Raw genomic sequence first — 16,974 nt, 5'->3', positions numbered from 1 at the left:
TTGGGACATAAATCTATAATGAAGTTGGAAGCCTAAGAATAAACAATTTAAATATTTTATAAAATTATTGATTAAAGTTTTCTAACAAGTCAATTTGAATCCATGTTGAATAATACTTATAGACTTATAGTTAACTAAAAAGTATGAAATGTTGTGTGATATGTAAGGTCGGTGCTTATAAACTTCGTGGGGAGCGTCTTCTATGCTTGGGACGCAGGACGGTTATGGACACCGAGTGTCCTTGTGGAGCGTCTTTGGGTTGGAGTCCACACGAAGAAGTTTGTGGATGCCGGAAAGGTGGGGTCTCAGTGTTGTTTTTTTTATATATATGTGCGGATATATATATATATATGTGTGTGTGTGTGTGTATTTGTGTGTGTGAGATAAATTATAAAATAATTGATGATGTAGAAAGAAGTTCTAAATAGCTTTTTTTTTATAGACAATGAAAGTCCTGAGTAGAATCCTAGGTGATGTGATGCTGAGTTGGCAGATAAGAAGCTCCAAAAAACTCCACTTTATAAGCACAAACCTAATTAATGTGTAAATGAACTTTGACCCCATTGTGTAAATTATTGTTTGAAACTTGTAACCATGTTTATAATTCTACATAACCATCTTCAAATCTAATTATTTTATCTAGGGACTAATTTATAGATGATAATAAAGGGCAAGAGTGTAGTCATCGGCAAGTTCTTTTGACAAGTTTTGGTAAGGTTTGACAAATTGGCAAGCCTATAGCATGTGATTTGGCAAGTTTATTTGCCAAGTTTGGCAAGTGACATCGGTAGGTTTTGGCCGATGGCAACCAAGGATTGGCAAGTTTTGGCTAGTACAAATATACTCCTTTTTTTGTTTTTTTCTTCTTTGTCTTTTTTTTTTTGTGGCAAGAATTGGCAAGTTTGGCTAGTTTTATTGCACTACACCACCTACTTTGGCAAGCATTTGGCAAGGATTTGGCAAAACCACGTGACGTTGTGTGATTGGTTGAAAACTTGCCAATTTACCAAGAATTTGGCACTACACCCTTGCCCCTAATAATTGAACATGCCGATAAAACCAACGAGACATCTCTGGGGGTAGTATGAGTGTCTACGTTACATATCGGTTTTTTTCCCCTCTTATTATTGTTATTTTTTGGTAAAAGGTTTATGATTTTTCTTGGATATATGTCATTGGAGCTAATTTAATCTTTCAAGGGATTCTTTGAAGCAATGAAGTTATAGAGCTATAAAATTTTTAAAGAAGTTTGAAATTGCTAATTTTTTTAAAAATGATTAAAATTATCAAAAAGTAATTGTTGTCATCACTTGATATGATGGATGTAAAATAATTATGAAAAATTAAATATAATATCCTACACATCATGTTCAATTCTGATTTCACCATACTATATGCCAGACCCGACAAGATAAATAAGAAGACCATAGTTTCTCCCGAAGTCACAAAGCACTTTAGACACATCCAAGAGAGCTAGTCTCATAAAAAAACATTTAAAAAGTAAGTACTCTAATGAAAAAGTTAAATTGAATAAATATAAGAAAAGGACAAGTATCTTACATAACGTTATAATTTTTTAGCATTCATTAGGTGAGAATCCAATGAGCTTATTTTCAAGGTCATAACTGACACGTGTCCCTTGTTGTTGTACATTTCCAATAATCGACAATGAACCCAATGTAGGAGCAAACGCAAAACAAAACGTCCCATTTGAATCAACCGGTATCATATAATTCTTAGCCGCTAAATCCAACACTTTACCGTTACTAAAATGAAATGAGACCGTTGGCACTTGTACACTCTTTTTCTTTCCCAAATCAAAACAAGTATCAAACAATGCCACACCATCCACTTTCACCATATCCTTACTTAATTTTCCAACAAATGCATCTCGTAACGCGTTGTACGCGTCTTTTCTTAACCTGGTGATCGCGGTCCCAGAGTCCACGATCACACCTCCATCTCCGTCGTTAGTCAGTTTAAATACTGACGACGGGATGTGTACCATTTTACCTGACACACTCATCCCTCTTAACCCGATATAATAAAACGTACTCAATTTGTTATTGCTTAACAAGGGAGCTTTAATAACATTGACACTCTCTTTTAACAAAGGTTCAAGGTTGAATTCGATAGTAGACGCCACGTCAGAGTCACGATCAACAAGACAATACGAATACGATGTCGCATTGATTTGCGAAGGGAAAGACAATGGACCACCACCAAGGCCCAATAATCCAGCAGCCCCAACAAACAATCCTTCATTATTATGTCCACAACCTATAGCAATATTTTTAATAACATTTCCTTGAGAAAATGTAACAGTTTCTGTTACGAAGTCTCCTACAGTGTATGACCCATCACCGTAGGAGACTTCGTACAAACATGTATTGTTACGACACTCTGACACGTCTAGTGACTTGCACTCACGTGCGTCGCACGTGAGTGGAGAGTAACTAGACGAAGTAGCTGGCTCGAATATCGGGTCAGCTTGTTGGTAACAATCTGCGCATGGCGCACATTGTAGCCAGTTTACATCACTTCCTGTATCTAACACCATATATACTTGACTCGGTGGATGACCGATTCCAATGCGGCAGAAATACTCACCACTTCCTTGACCAGCTCCGGAAATAACGGGAACTTGTAACTCTTCATGGGTGTTAACATCATCATTAATATCATATGGTTTAAGATCGGTTTTTGTGAAACCATTAACGGCTAAGTTAACTTTTGTTTGAATTGCCTTGACTCGTGCCGAGTCACGAGCAAGTCGGGACAATGTGAGTGACTCGTAATTTTGGTGAGTGGATTTGTGAACCGTGGCTCGTGGATGAAGTTGTAATGAGAGGAATGATGAGGAGGGGGAAATGTTTTCAGAAAACGAAGTCGTTTTGGATTCGTTTTCTTTGACGGGATTAGATATTGCTGTTATCACATTTAGGGTGTTTAGGATGGATTTAGAGATATCAAGTTGTGAAGTGGTTGAAAGTGTATGAGAATGAAGTGAAGGAAGTGATAAAGATAGAAGAATGGATATGAAGTAAAATCCTAATTTTGTCATGTTTGATTTTCGAGAGGGAAGGAGTGAAAGTTGGAATAGGGAAAATGGGATGTATATATAAAAAAAAAGTGATGAAGTTAAGAACTTAAAAGATTTGTTGAGTAAAGAAATTGAAAGTGTTATCCTCGTGGTATGTTTGTTTCGGTTAAAGGCAATTTCTTTATTGGGAAAACCAACCTTTATTATAGGTTTTTCCACACTCGTCCTCTAAAATATTGTCGACCACTACCAGTGTACACGATGTACAATTATACATAGAGCCTTTGAAATTTAGAGAGCCCTAAATTACTATATATTTCAAAGAGTTCAAAAATTACTATGGGTATGTATATATTGTAACAATTGATAACAAATACATATATATAAAAAAATAGTGCTTTATAATTACCAGTTAATTTAAGACTTATACCCAAGTTTCGATAGATAAATATTTAAGTATCTATATGATTCTGCCGTGGTCAATCTATCATGTCGTATTATTATGTTATATATGTTAGATGCATAAGATGGAGATAAGAAGAATGAATGCATAAATATGTAACCTTTTATCTTTCATTACGTAGGTATAAAAGTAAAATAGACTTATATAACAACTAATAAGGGGGAAGAGTGACAACTATAAATAACACTCGAGGGTCGTGAGTTTTAGTAGAAAATTAAGACATAACTTTGGTATATGTTAAAGATAGCTATAAGATTTCTAGGAGAGTAGGAAACAAATTTGGTGGGAAAAAGCAGCGGCTTCAATTAAGGGATTGGAGTGTAATTGAAGTCGTGTTTCTTTATCTTTTGTCAAAAAGAAACGAAAAAGCACTGTAATACTAATCTGATTCACTCATTCATGTATATTTTTTGTTACTTTGGGTAAATAAGATTGCATAATGACATTTATCTTTGAAATATGTCGTGTAAAAACTCGTCATTAATCCTGTTGTTTAATAATAACAGTAAATGTATGAAAAAATATATCAAAAAATAGTTTTGTTAATGACAACCATTAGGGTTATCAGCATTAATTAATTTGATGCATTAAAATTTGTACTTTGTTTTGTGAAAATTTAGGGGCGGTTATTGATATATAAAGTACTATTTTTTATGCATGTAATAAGTTGTTAATGACAATTCTTAGGGCTGTCATTATCATTTTCCTTTTAATAAAAGTGTATAGAATGTAGAGTTAATTTCATGGATCGTCCTTGTGGTTTACCCAAAAAGTCGTGTTTCGTTCTTATGGTTTAAAAGTGACACTGGTGATCTTTTATAGTAGGATAAGGTTCTGGATCAGTCCTTTATTTTAACGTCCGTTTACTGAGCTCCGTTTTCTCCCCCATGTGAGGGTATTTACGTCTTTTTACCCCAACTTTCAGCCTATTTTATAAACTCTTTCATTTACATCCTATCAATAATGTTTCAATTAAAATAAAGTTGTTGACTTAAAGCAACAACAAAAACAACTACACAAAAACATAAACGTAATTTACATCTGGCAACAATACTTCCTCTTTCCTTCACTCTTTCATGTACATCTTTCCATGTTTCTATGAACAAGAAGGTGGAAGGTTGAAGAAAAAGGTACGGAGTATTTTAGAAAATTATCAAGTTTAATCATTTAGGAAGGAAAAAGACATAAATACCCTCACATGGAAAGCATGTGAGGGAGAAAACAGAGCCCAACAAACAGACGTTAACATAAAGGACTGACCCTGAACCTTATCCCTATAAAGGATCACCAGTGTCGTTTCTAAACCATAAGGACAAAACGCGATTTTTTGGGTAAACCACAGGGACATTCCGTGAAATTAACTCTAGAATGTAAGATATTAAAGAAATACTAATATGGCTATTATTGATTATGTATAATAAAATATTAAAATGATCTCCAAATCATACAAAGACATGTGGCGTGAACTTTGTAACAATGTAGATTGAATCAGAGGACATGTTCGTTGAAGATTGAAATACAATTACTTTTCTTTTTTTGAATATAATATTTGCAAACTGTGGCAACCGCTCAGTGATAAAGATTGTCTTAACATCGTATTAACAAATAATATTCAGAAAATTGAATTTTTTTAGATCATATTAAGACATTCATTAGCTTGATCACAACAGTTCAATAGCTTGATCATAGGCATATGAAGTTATGAACGTACGTATATGTAGCCATCAAGCCATGAGCCATCTACGTACAAAAATATAGTTGGCCATTTGACCATTAAAATTTTTGCTTTGTAGAAGACTAGAAGTCTGGAAGGGATAAAAGTTTAAACTCTATGGGCTTTTTATAATCCACTAGTCCAGCTAGCTTCTAGGAAACCCATATTTCATGGGTCTTGTTAAACCCATATACATTAAACAATTTTGAACTAAATGAATTACATGTATACTACTATTAAAAATTTAAGTATCAGTATTATGTTTAAGGAACTAAAAGTCAGAGTAACAATCATTTTTGTAGTAATTTTGAACTTCAGGTTGACACTCCGTACTTTATTATTATGTATTGGCCAAGGGTGTTTTGTTGACATAATTACATAAGTCTTCTTATACTATGGTGAAGAAGAATATATGATCGGAATTAGCTAATGCTAAAAAGTAAAAACCACTTGTCATTTTATTTTGCTTGTTTTTTATGATTTTTATCAAACAGTTGATTATTAGATTTGGTAAATTCAGAACTTAATTTTATATTCCAAAAGTACGAACTTAATTATATGATATCATATGATGTCCATTTACGACTCAAAAGGAAATATCATAGTAAGACTATTTAGTTTGGGATAATGATGTATCTTCTCATAAATAATCTAACAATCCACTTATATCTCTTTCTAATTATTTAGCTTGGGATAATGATATATCTTCTCATAAATAGTCTAATAACTTTAAAACATTACATGTAAAATCCACTCATATCTCTTTCTAATTATTTTGTAAGCCAAGTTAACTTGCTACTATAAAATTAAGCTATGGCAACAATAAAAAGTATCAAAGCATCGATGCATATAAGCATTAGAAAATTTATCAATTTTGTCATATCACCTTTCCACTATAAGTTTAACTTATTATCAATAACGTATCTATTTTAATTCAAAAATGAAAAATCTTTTAAAAAGTTTTTTTTTTCCTTCATTAAACTAATATTAAAATTTAAAAGGGGATAACAAGTAGTCAAGTATGCTTCTAGCATGATTTTACGAGAGAGGATGATTTTGTATTTACACATATGATTTTCAAGGGGAGGGAATGGAGAAACATACATACTTTTAGTAGCATATTTGTTTTTTTCATATTAAAATAGTGACTTTTATAATGCAATTTTAGTAACTTTTAAACAAGTCTTAGGTGCAAGGGTGTAATCGGCAAAAAAGATTGGCAAGTTGGTTTGGCAATGTTATAGCACATGAATTGACAACTTTAATTGGCAAGTTTGACAAGTGACATCGGCTACTTTTAGCCGATTCTAGTGAACGTTTGGTATAAAGATTCTCCTTTCCAAAAAAAAAAATACAAAGATTCTCTTTTTTTCCTTGTTTGTCTTTTTTTTGAAAAGAATCGGTAAGTTTAACTAATTTTATTGCATTACGCTATCTACTTTGGCAAGCATTTAAATGACAAGAATTTGGCAAAACCACGTGGCGTCGTTTGATTAGTTGAAAACTTACCAATTTACCAACGATTTTAGCATTACACCCTTGTCTTCGTTGCTTACGTATCAATTAACAGGGTTGAAGAAATGAGATGGAGATGCGTCCTTCCTCAGCAACAACTCTTTCCACCATATTAAATTATCACATGATGAAGAAAGGGCAGGCAGCACTATTATTATATTCTCACCATCCACCACCATCATCATTATATATATTTATTACTATATCTATATTTTTATTTCATATATACATACATACCTCACTCTCACTCACTCACTCACACACAGGCGAAGAAGATAACCCACAAGCATGAGTTTATCAATTTTTCAAGTATTTTTTTTTTTCATCTTTCTTAATTATATCTCTTAGTTTTTAATTATGATTATTAATTTATTCTAATTTTTTGGGTTTTTTTTTTGTGGTGTGAAATTAGGGATTCACCAAATCACTTGCAATGACTGTGATCTCTGAAATTGGTGATAAAACATTTTTTGCAGCTGCTGTAAGTTTTTTCTTTATCTTTTTTTTTTTTTTAATAATTATTTCATTGATGAAGTTAATTAATAAATGTGTGACATTATATATATATATATATATATGAATTTATCATTTTATCAAGTACAGTTATATCATTATTGATTGATGCCTTAGTCCTTAGATATACAAATTTATTGTTTTTAATCAATAGTGCCATTTTAGAATTTGCCTAGAAATGATCGAGCTAATAGATTTTAGTATAAAAAAGAAAGAAAGAAACCGCTCACTGCCGCCTTCCGTGGGTTTTGAGCCCCAGTACCTCGACGGTGTATGGGGGAGGTTATGATGTAGGCAGACTTTATCCCTACCAAGGTAGAGAGGTTGCTTCCAGGTTCTACCTAAATGGTAGAAAAAGACCTTAGGCCTTTTTGCATGGGATGAGGATTGAACCCTTGACCTCTGTCTCCAGGTGTTTTCCGCTGATCCAAACCACGCTCCTAATAGGTTTTAGTATCTGAACCTAAAATTAAAAAAAATATATAAATATATCTGGAAAATAGTGCCATTTTTGGCACATGTTATAAATTCGAAGGTCGCTATCGGATTCTTTTTCCTGAAGAAGCTCTTATTTCATGTCAATTTTTGATGTTGAAACATGGTTTCTTTTGAATGTTCAATATCAAAATGAAAGTGTATATACAATTTTTTTAAATTATGGTTTTTAAAGATTGATAAGTTGTTAGTCCTAAATTACAGGGCAAATTATTTTAGAAAGTATTGAACTTTACACTTGTTATTATTTGAATTGAAAAAAAATGTCGTAATCCATATGTATCAAACTTACAAATATTACTGTTCTACGTGTCCTACCCCCTTCACATGTAAACCAGTGACGTGGCACTTGTTATAATGATGTAACAGATAATGTGGCACTGTATATGATAGTCAAGTTGTTAAAATGTGTAAAGTTCGATACTTTCTCATACAATTAGCTCGAAATTATGCAGGCCATTATATGATTAAGCATGTGCCGTTGTTTCTTATTTGAATACGCTCAAAGGTGAAATTTGACGGAATTGGTAAAACTGAAGTCAAAGTTTTTCGCTGTGATGGATAAACCAATACTTTCTGTATTTTATACCTCTTGTTAGAATAATTGCCTCAACTTGTTTGACTTTTGGTTTTAGATCTTGGCAATGCGCCATCCAAGGAGACAAGTCTTGGCTGGCTGTCTTTCATCTCTGATTGTAAGTTTTTTTCTTGGTACCTCTGCTTGTTTCTCGATATTTTTTCAAACATCAGCTCCGTATTCTAGAAGTCTTGAAAAATCAATGTATGTATTTTTAGGTTATGACCATTTTATCTGCTGCTGTTGGAATGGCTGCTCCAAACCTTGTACGTTCTTGGACAACATGTGTTTCTGCATTATCGCACTCTTATTTAACTTTCTTTTCTTCCTTGTTGATGAATGTGATATGATTGTACATTTGTACTCATGCAGATTTCTCGAACATTGACTAAGCATATAGCCACTGTATTGTTTTTTGGTTTTGGACTATGGTCTTTATGGGATGCATATAATGAGGATGGGTAACTCTTGTTCTCTCTCATATGTATAAAAATATATATACTCCCAATCAAATAGCATCTCAATCTGTTTTATACTAACAGAGAGTCTGAAGAGTTGGCTGAAGTTGAAGCTGAATTGGTATGTGTTGATCGTCTTGCGGAGACTAGCCATAATTTGTTTCTATGTTTCTGCCTACAGTTTTCTAATAATATTGTGTTTAGGATGCTGATATAAAAGCTGATGGCGGAAAACCTAAATCAAATAACAAGGTAATGCAAAATTTGCATCTCGAATTCGTATTCATTTGTATGTTTTGACCATTATTGTGTTAGAAAGTTGGAACTAATAGCACGCGTTATACATATCTACTTGTCTTCAATATGGTTTGATTTCATCCACATTATTTTCTTGCAGGGTGACGATGATTCGAAGAAAAAGAATAGGCCATTTATGACTCAATTCTTCTCGCCCATCTTTCTAAAGGCATTACCTTTTTTAAACTTATCATCTTTATCAAATTCATGCAATATCTAACGGATGGCTAATTGGGCAGGCGTTTTCTATAACTTTCTTTGGTGAATGGGGCGACAAAAGTCAGGTGAACATTAATCTTAAAGTATCATAGACCTTCATTCAGTCATATTCATATTAATTGGCTTTGACTTAATTTTAATTTTCAGTTGGCTACAATAGGTTTGGCTGCAGCTGAGAACCCATTGGGCGTTGTTCTTGGTGGGATCTTGTAAGTCCAGTCATTCTATCATAGTCGTTGGCTTTGACTTTTAAATACAATGTTTTGCTAATGGATTGTTCCCTTGTCAGAGGGCAAGCGTTGTGTCAGATTGCTGCTGTCTTTGGAGGAAAGAGCTTAGCGACTCAAATATCTGAGAGATTTGTACGTGAACTTGCTGCTTTTTTTGCTTGTCTTCCTACTTGTACATTTGAAATAAAAGTTTTGCAAATGTGATGCAGATTGCACTATCGGGTGGACTTCTTTTCATTGTCTTTGGCATCCAATCATTGTTATCAACGGCCAACTCCTGATTCCGAATGGGACTGGTTGGTGTTCAGCATCTCTTATATCGAACAAAACACTTCTTTTGCTTAAATTTGACTTTTTAGGTCAGATGCATAATGCATTACGTTCCACCTTTAAAATTGATATGCTGTCCTTTGTTTTCTTTGTATTTTTTACAATTAGACTTCATTTTAATTGATAACACGTGCTATTACTAATTGGTATCAAACTGGGAACATAGAATCAGAATTTACCCATGTAAAACAATAAGTTTGACACTTTGACCTCAAAAACCAAATGTAGATGCCTATTCTTACTGGAGTGACTACTTGCGCTAACTAATTCCAACAACTATCTAACCTTATGCCGTGCTTTCTTTATGCAGAAAACTAGGAACGAGTTGGTGGCATTGAAGAAAACAGTGGTTGTATTTCCCATTTGGCAAAAGTTCAAGATTTTGTGAAATCAAAGTTGAACAAATTGAAAGCGTTTTTATCATTGCCATTCGAAAGAGCTTATGCTCATATCACTTGTATCATTGTGGTGGTTGATAACTCAAGGTATTTTGCTACCACCTGTGACATTTCTTTAAGATTTTGTTACTCCGTCATCACCCTTGGTTTACTTGCTCCAATTTGATAGTTTCTGCCTTTTCGGCCCTTCTTCATACTTGGTTTAATTCTCTTTTACTATGTACTTCTTGTTTCATTTGCATGTCCTGCTTTTATAATAGGTTCATAGATGTACCTATTGATATGGATAAACATACATAAACTTGGTATATCAAACAAATAAGATTCATATATATTGTATCCAACCAAATCTGTTGCAAGTTTCATCTTTAAGTTCATTTTACATACATGTATTCTCAGTATGAAGCATAGAATTTTCATCTTCAAACATACGACTATACGTACAGATACATCATTATTTATACAAAAGTATGAAATCAAATTGATTTACTGATAGAAATCATAACTTGACGAGTCTGCAATTATATTCCTGAATCCACCGATGGTTGATGCTAACATAATGAACACTCCTATGAATATTCCCACCTGAAAAAACATTCATATAAAATGGATTATTGTTACTCCAAAGGTTACATATATACAAGGGGCGTCGTTATATTAGGACGAACGCCAAATGTACTTATCGGGTATTGCCATCATGTGTATCATATACTTCTGTACCATTTTCATGTATTGGACTTTAAGTTGTCATTTTATGTATTCGGTGTTTTTTTTAACGAGTTACCATTAATCTTTCATATTCTGAAAGATTTTTGCTGTCATGATGGTCATATTAGCTACCATATTGGTTTAAAGGCTTTAAGAGGTCAGTTAGTTTACGAAAACACACTTAGTCCTAAGCTTTAACATGTTAATTTCTTTCAAAGTTTTGACAAAACTTAATATAAGTCATGTCTTATGAATGACTCTAAATGCTTACCCAATTAACAAGCCAATGGGTACTGAATCTCTTGGGTTTCTTGAGTATGAGCCATATTATGCTTGGAAGCTGCAAAATCCAATTATTCATTATATTATAAGTTTAGATTCATATTAAATGTAATGTAATGATTGTTTCAGTTATTTTTATCCTTTCAATTTAGGTGTTTTTTTCTCCTTAGCTTCCAATGCTTACAAAGTAAGAAGTGGGGGCAAATCCAAATCCGCCAAAAAAACCAAGAAGATCGCCAAAGAAAGGAAACGTCACTGCCATGAACAATGTGAATGCTGCAATTTTTGATAGATACTAACATTGTATTAGCATTCTTGGTTATATTGGGAAAACCAATTAGTTATATTTCGGAAAGAAAAAGAAACAGAGGCAAAAAGTATTTACCAACATAAGTAGAACGAACAACCAGTCTAAGTGGAAGTCCAGAAGGGATACTAAATTTTTTCATCAGTCCTTTTTCCATCAAATCAAATAATGGCATTGCAAACACCTAAAAGTATTTTGCTTGTTAAAAAAAACTGGAATGGTAACAAAATGTTATAAATTTTAACAATTTATGAACTATCAACAGTCTGGAAAGTTGAAACACTACCTGATAGCTACCGAGAACATGAACCACCACCATCAAATTTGCCGAGGCAATGAGCCATAACGGTTTTTGTAGTGCAACAAGGACGTTATCAGTAACATCTTGTCCAAATGCCCAGTAACCGATAATTGCTACTGGGAAATAACATATGGCATTGACAACGTATGCTCCTATCGCGCCTTTCCACATTGCTACTTTTGAGGGTTTACCCGGAGTGGAAGGTATAGTGGCTTGGATTTCAAGTGCAACTGCATGGCCTGCATATGCAAATGAAATCTGACCTAATGCATTGAAAATGCGGAATATGGAATCCGCCCCACTGGTTTTTCTGTATGCATAGCTTACATCCGGTTGTTTGCCTTTGCTTAGGCAACCGGCCCACGCTATTGTTGAATAACTATCACATTAAACAATACAGTTAGATGCAGTAGGTTTAATTTATACATATGTAGATTAGAAAACTATAAGTAGATCAATCTTGAATATGTTATAACATGTATAGAATGAATGGGTTAAACATGTAGACTATAGATAGGAGTCAAAACTTCAAACGGGTCAGGGAAACATGTCAATTCTATGTGACAGTCAATTTGGGTCGGGTCAGATTGATCAGAAAACCCTGCCTACATATTTTCTATGATTTTATTGATAGTAATTGCAGTTAAACATTAGTAAAACTATTAAGAAAGTAGAGTTACTATTTTAAATTAAGTAATTCTGAAAGTTGTAAACAGTTGCTAAATTGGGCTACTTATATGATGTTCATCTTTTTTTCGATTTGGTTCATTTTTATTACATTTTAAAGGTATCATATATGCTAAAAGTGATACATTTTGTCTTACCATAGTGACATAACAGCGGCAGCTAGTGAAACACCAGAAACCGAATTGAAATTTGGAAGCTGAGAGAGAAAAAAATGTGTGGAACCAAAGATAATAATCCAATACGAATGTCGTAGCCTAGTGCAGTCAGTGCAGACCAGTTCCATGAACTTTTGGAGGCAGGTTCCACCTGTTACCATGTACACAATGTTCACCCCAACTTGAACTATCAGCTGTTGTGGTAGTACTATCCACGGGCCGAGTTTCTGGCCAAAAGCATGCCTGGCTAGGTCTATGTAACGGTCATAACGAGTGCCTGGGGTAGACTCGTGTAGTTGGACCAAGAGCCACATTGTGTGTAAGGTCATGCACCATGATATCACCATTAAGGCCATACCTGGACCCCTGTCACATGTAGAGTGTTTTTTTAGCCCGTTTAACATTTTAGAAAATCGACGTCTTTTTGAAATAAAATTAGTTAATTAGGACGTTGAACAAGTTAAGAGAGAAATAATGATACCATCCGAGGTAGGACATAGCATAAGGCAAGCTAAGAACACCAGCACCAACCATGGCGGTGACTGTGTGAAAAGTGGAGTACCACCATTTTGCCTCCCTTCGTGGCCCTTCTTCCCATTCTCCCTCCACCGGAGCTTCCTATATACATACATACACACATAATTACATACATAAAGAAAAGAATTATACCATTTTCACTAATTACTTTATTAGTGTAGGAATATATGCAACAAGCACTTTTAATTGGTGATTCACATCCAAAGTACTAATATTGAGTGGTTATGTATCTAATACAGTAATACACATATATTAGTAATATATTAACCACTCATAGTTTGTAACCTTAAACATATGATATGATTTACATGTCAACTCTAGCATGTTTAACCATTGATTCCAACACTATGAAATTAGTGTATGATATTCATGTTTATATAACTTTATTTCTTCTAGTAATGACCTTTATTTGTATCTATAGTACTGTGTTTTTCGTTGTATAGTAAGATGTATACAATTCTAATTTCGAAAGTAGCTCGTTTAACCTGTAACTACTCGTAATATACTAGAGGAATGAAAATCACATGATACTCTTTGTTTTCAAATAATTGGCTTGAGTTATATGTAATAGTCAGACTTTTACCTTTTTTTAACAGCGAGTTAGTAGTTATTAGTTAATAGTTAGCATTCGTGACACCACAATGACATCCAATTAGGCAGCTGTGAAGCTCGAACTATGCATGCCTGGGAGGAAACCCACGACTCTCGAACACCCCCCCCCCCTCCAAAATAAATAAATAAATGATAGTTCACTTTTACAAATGTAGAAAGTGAGATTCGAACCCTAATGGATTTCCTCAAGGTCTAACCAATGGACCACCAACCCATTGGCAAGTCAAACTTTTACTTTTTTAAAATTTTGAGTACTATATATCGACTAGCTACGTTACTAACTAGTTATTGAAATGGTAGTTAAATTCCGACTTTCCTTTGTATATATAGAACATAAACATGCTCATAACAAGTTTTAAATCGCAATAGAGATGAAATTAAAAGATGACAACGTACTTATATACAACATACAGAATATATCGAGGGATTGCTAACCTTCGGAAGTGGAGGAGAAGAAGCAGAAACCATTGGAGACAGGAAAGAAAAAAGATCGGAAGTTGGAGCAGTCTCCAAAAAGAAGTGAATGTGGGATTGATGAGTGATGTCTCAGCTGATCAATATTCACCAAGAGTCCAAGACCATCATCATGTTTATATGTAGTTGTGGTGGAGCTAGCTCTCACTCTCCAAAAAGATTAATTTCTTGTTTATTCATTTGGTCGAATAAAGTTAGTCACTCTTCCTTAAACCATTATTGTAAATAACTCAGTATAGTGTTTTCGTAATGCTTTGTATATCATGAAGTATCAATCATTTACATTAGTTTACAATTTTTTCTATTTGACATAATACATTATACATCTAGATACAGTCGAGATGCGGTACCGTATTAATCTTATCTAGCAATCGTTTTTTGGAACAAAACAATAACATATGCATATGAATTACGTATATAACTAACTAATACACATTTTATGTTATGTTTGGAAAAAATTTACAAAATTGAGTGAAAACAAATCTAGACTTTATTTTAGAACAAAATATTAAGTGAAGTCGTCGTCTCTATCTCCCATATTAGAGGAATTGAAGCACTTAATTCATGTTACAATATAATAAGCTCAATTTGTAAGTTAATTTACAATAAAAATTAGTAGGAAAAATGTGGGTGTTAATGTCAGCAATGATGGTCATGGGACTATGATATAGTGCATGCATACTCATAAGAGAGAAAGTTGATCAATTAGTCATGTGTTTTGTGGAAAAAAGAATTATTATTTATTGATTTTACGATTTAGTATGATATCGAATTGCACCAAAAGTCCAAACACACACACACACCTCTTGAAGATTTGGTAATAAATTTTTGTATTACAAAAGTGTCCAACATTTTTTTTTAGGTAAAAGACTTTACGTCTGGTAAATATAAGTATTGTTCAACACTTCATCATGTTTGAATTTATACTTTTTGATAACCATGGTTAGTGTTAATTAAGTGTAAAACTGACACAGTTATAGAAAATATATAAAATATAATTAATTACTTGCAATATCTTGTAACAAGATAATGATAATTTGTTTTGTAAATATCAACTAGTTTGCCCCTGCTTGATAATGGGGAATGATATTTCCTATAACCATACTTATCCATCTACAACAAATATATAAATTTTATACAAATATATAAATTTTATTGTACAGTTAGATCGTATAATAAAACTATTGTTGTAGATGATTAAATATTGTTGTAATAATATCATTCCTCCTCGATTAAACATGTATGTTTACTTGCTTGCTTTAATTTACTCATAATCTTTAAAGATCAATTTTATAATGTTAAAGTTATTTACAAAAGGCAGAATCTGATCCAAGGTTAGCATGATTTGATATTTGAGTAGAAGCAAAGGAAATACTTTTGTACGTACTGAAAATATGACAAAGATATGTCACCTAATTAAGAAAACTTACTTACTTGATTCAAAACTATATATTAAGAAAACAGTGTTTAACCAACAGTCTAATAATTTTGCGCCCCATAGTCTAAACAAATTGGCAATTTCAACATGAGCTTGGGTGAGTTTTTTCTTTCAGCTCTCTAGATGATAGGAGTTTCTTAATGTTTTGGCTTGTTTAATGTAAAGTACAGTCGTAATATATATATCATATATAGAAGTTACAGCAATATAAGCAGGTCTATTTTATATTTTTTTTTATATATATTGTAATCTGCTTAATCAAATTTGGCTTGCTTAATGTTTTGCTTTTCTAAACAAAGTACAAGTATCTTCAAACAGTTTGTAAAATATTGATCTTGATATCAAATAATGTTGAAAGTGGATGGACCCGAGTGCAGAAAAATAGTCCTTGGAGGAGTTGCATAAAATAATGGAGAATGGGGTTATTGCCTGATGGAGGTTGGTTAACTGAAGTTTGTGGTGTCACTTGAAATGATTACTTCTCTGTTTAACTTTGTCAAGTTGATATACACACATACGCACATTTGACATCATCACACAACTACACAAGTTATAATTGGCCACTAACTCTTAAAACTATAGCTTAAAAATTTTCTAACTATTAAAGGGTGATATTTAAAAAAATGAAAAGGCAAAATTAGAAAAAATAATTAATAAATACCACATGTCACTTTCTTATAGGAAGATTTTTAAACTAATCTTTAAGATGATTTATCATTTTCCATGTTAAATTGTTAATCACAATGAAAAATGATAAATCCTTCTAAATATTAGCCTAAAAATCCTCCTAAAATTATAAAAGGGTGACATATGTTATTTATTAATTCTCTTTCCTTGTCATGATTAGGGGAAATTTTAGACTATCTAGGTTTAAGGATTAATCATTTCCCACAATTATCAACTAAAGTACTTCACAGATTTTTTTTTTTTACCATAAAATTAATATAATCATTATTGTACAACAGAACGAAAGATATTGGCAGGTGTTGTAAAAGTGAGCACAGGACTATTGAGCTTGCAAGGCCTCAACTTTTAGTAATTCGTTGTTGTATTTAGTAAAAAAATTCTAATCTAATTATTTGTTGATAAACCCTGTCAACTAGTAACAGCTCATGGTCAACATTTTGTTGTCTAGGATATGTGCTAAGTTTCCATTATACGGTGAAGTTTCTTCAAAATCTATACCGACTGAATGTTCGGAAAAAAAAATTGTTTGTATTT

At 32.9% G+C, this 16,974-nt stretch overlaps 3 protein-coding genes across 5 annotated transcripts; 1 reads left to right on the top strand and 2 right to left on the bottom strand.

Moving 5' to 3' along the window:
- Positions 1 to 1,308: 1,308 nt before the first annotated feature.
- On the bottom strand, positions 1,309 to 3,150 carry LOC122597820 (protein ASPARTIC PROTEASE IN GUARD CELL 1-like). Its single transcript, XM_043770396.1, has 2 exons — positions 1,561 to 3,150; positions 1,309 to 1,473 (listed from the first exon to the last, which is right to left on the bottom strand). The coding sequence occupies exon 1, from the start codon at positions 3,062 to 3,064 to the stop codon at positions 1,577 to 1,579; it is 1,488 nt and encodes a 495-aa protein (XP_043626331.1). The 5' UTR covers positions 3,065 to 3,150; the 3' UTR covers positions 1,309 to 1,473; positions 1,561 to 1,576.
- A 3,636-nt stretch (positions 3,151 to 6,786) lies between these two features.
- Positions 6,787 to 11,693, top strand: LOC122598041 (GDT1-like protein 4). Of its 3 annotated transcripts, none has more exons than XR_006323517.1 (14): positions 6,787 to 7,044; positions 7,148 to 7,216; positions 8,379 to 8,438; positions 8,539 to 8,586; positions 8,693 to 8,781; positions 8,863 to 8,899; positions 8,983 to 9,030; positions 9,176 to 9,244; positions 9,315 to 9,359; positions 9,442 to 9,503; positions 9,584 to 9,656; positions 9,734 to 9,820; positions 10,165 to 10,339; positions 11,395 to 11,693. XR_006323517.1 is itself a non-coding variant. In XM_043770646.1 (14 exons), the coding sequence occupies exons 4-13, from the start codon at positions 8,388 to 8,390 to the stop codon at positions 9,803 to 9,805; spliced, it is 594 nt and encodes a 197-aa protein (XP_043626581.1). In that variant the 5' UTR covers positions 7,027 to 7,044; positions 7,148 to 7,216; positions 8,199 to 8,251; positions 8,379 to 8,387; the 3' UTR covers positions 9,806 to 9,820; positions 10,165 to 10,448. The 3 variants fall into 3 exon arrangements, 2 of the variants coding, with proteins under 2 accessions (XP_043626580.1, XP_043626581.1); XM_043770646.1 differs by lacking the exon at positions 11,395 to 11,693 and adding an exon at positions 8,199 to 8,251 and having other exon boundaries at positions 7,027 to 7,044; positions 10,165 to 10,448; XM_043770645.1 differs by lacking the exon at positions 11,395 to 11,693 and having other exon boundaries at positions 10,165 to 10,448.
- On the bottom strand, positions 10,561 to 14,392 carry LOC122598040 (lysine histidine transporter-like 6). Its single transcript, XM_043770644.1, has 8 exons — positions 14,277 to 14,392; positions 13,174 to 13,310; positions 12,675 to 13,058; positions 11,836 to 12,229; positions 11,628 to 11,733; positions 11,427 to 11,518; positions 11,232 to 11,300; positions 10,561 to 10,837 (listed from the first exon to the last, which is right to left on the bottom strand). The coding sequence occupies exons 1-8, from the start codon at positions 14,307 to 14,309 to the stop codon at positions 10,739 to 10,741; spliced, it is 1,314 nt and encodes a 437-aa protein (XP_043626579.1). The 5' UTR covers positions 14,310 to 14,392; the 3' UTR covers positions 10,561 to 10,738.
- Positions 14,393 to 16,974: the final 2,582 nt, after the last annotated feature.

The sequence above is a fragment of the Erigeron canadensis genome, chromosome 4 (assembly GCF_010389155.1).
Source record: "Erigeron canadensis isolate Cc75 chromosome 4, C_canadensis_v1, whole genome shotgun sequence".
Taxonomy (NCBI): domain Eukaryota; kingdom Viridiplantae; phylum Streptophyta; class Magnoliopsida; order Asterales; family Asteraceae; genus Erigeron; species Erigeron canadensis.
The sequence above is the reverse complement of the archived record's forward strand: the minus strand, read 5'-3'. Positions and strand labels throughout refer to the sequence as shown.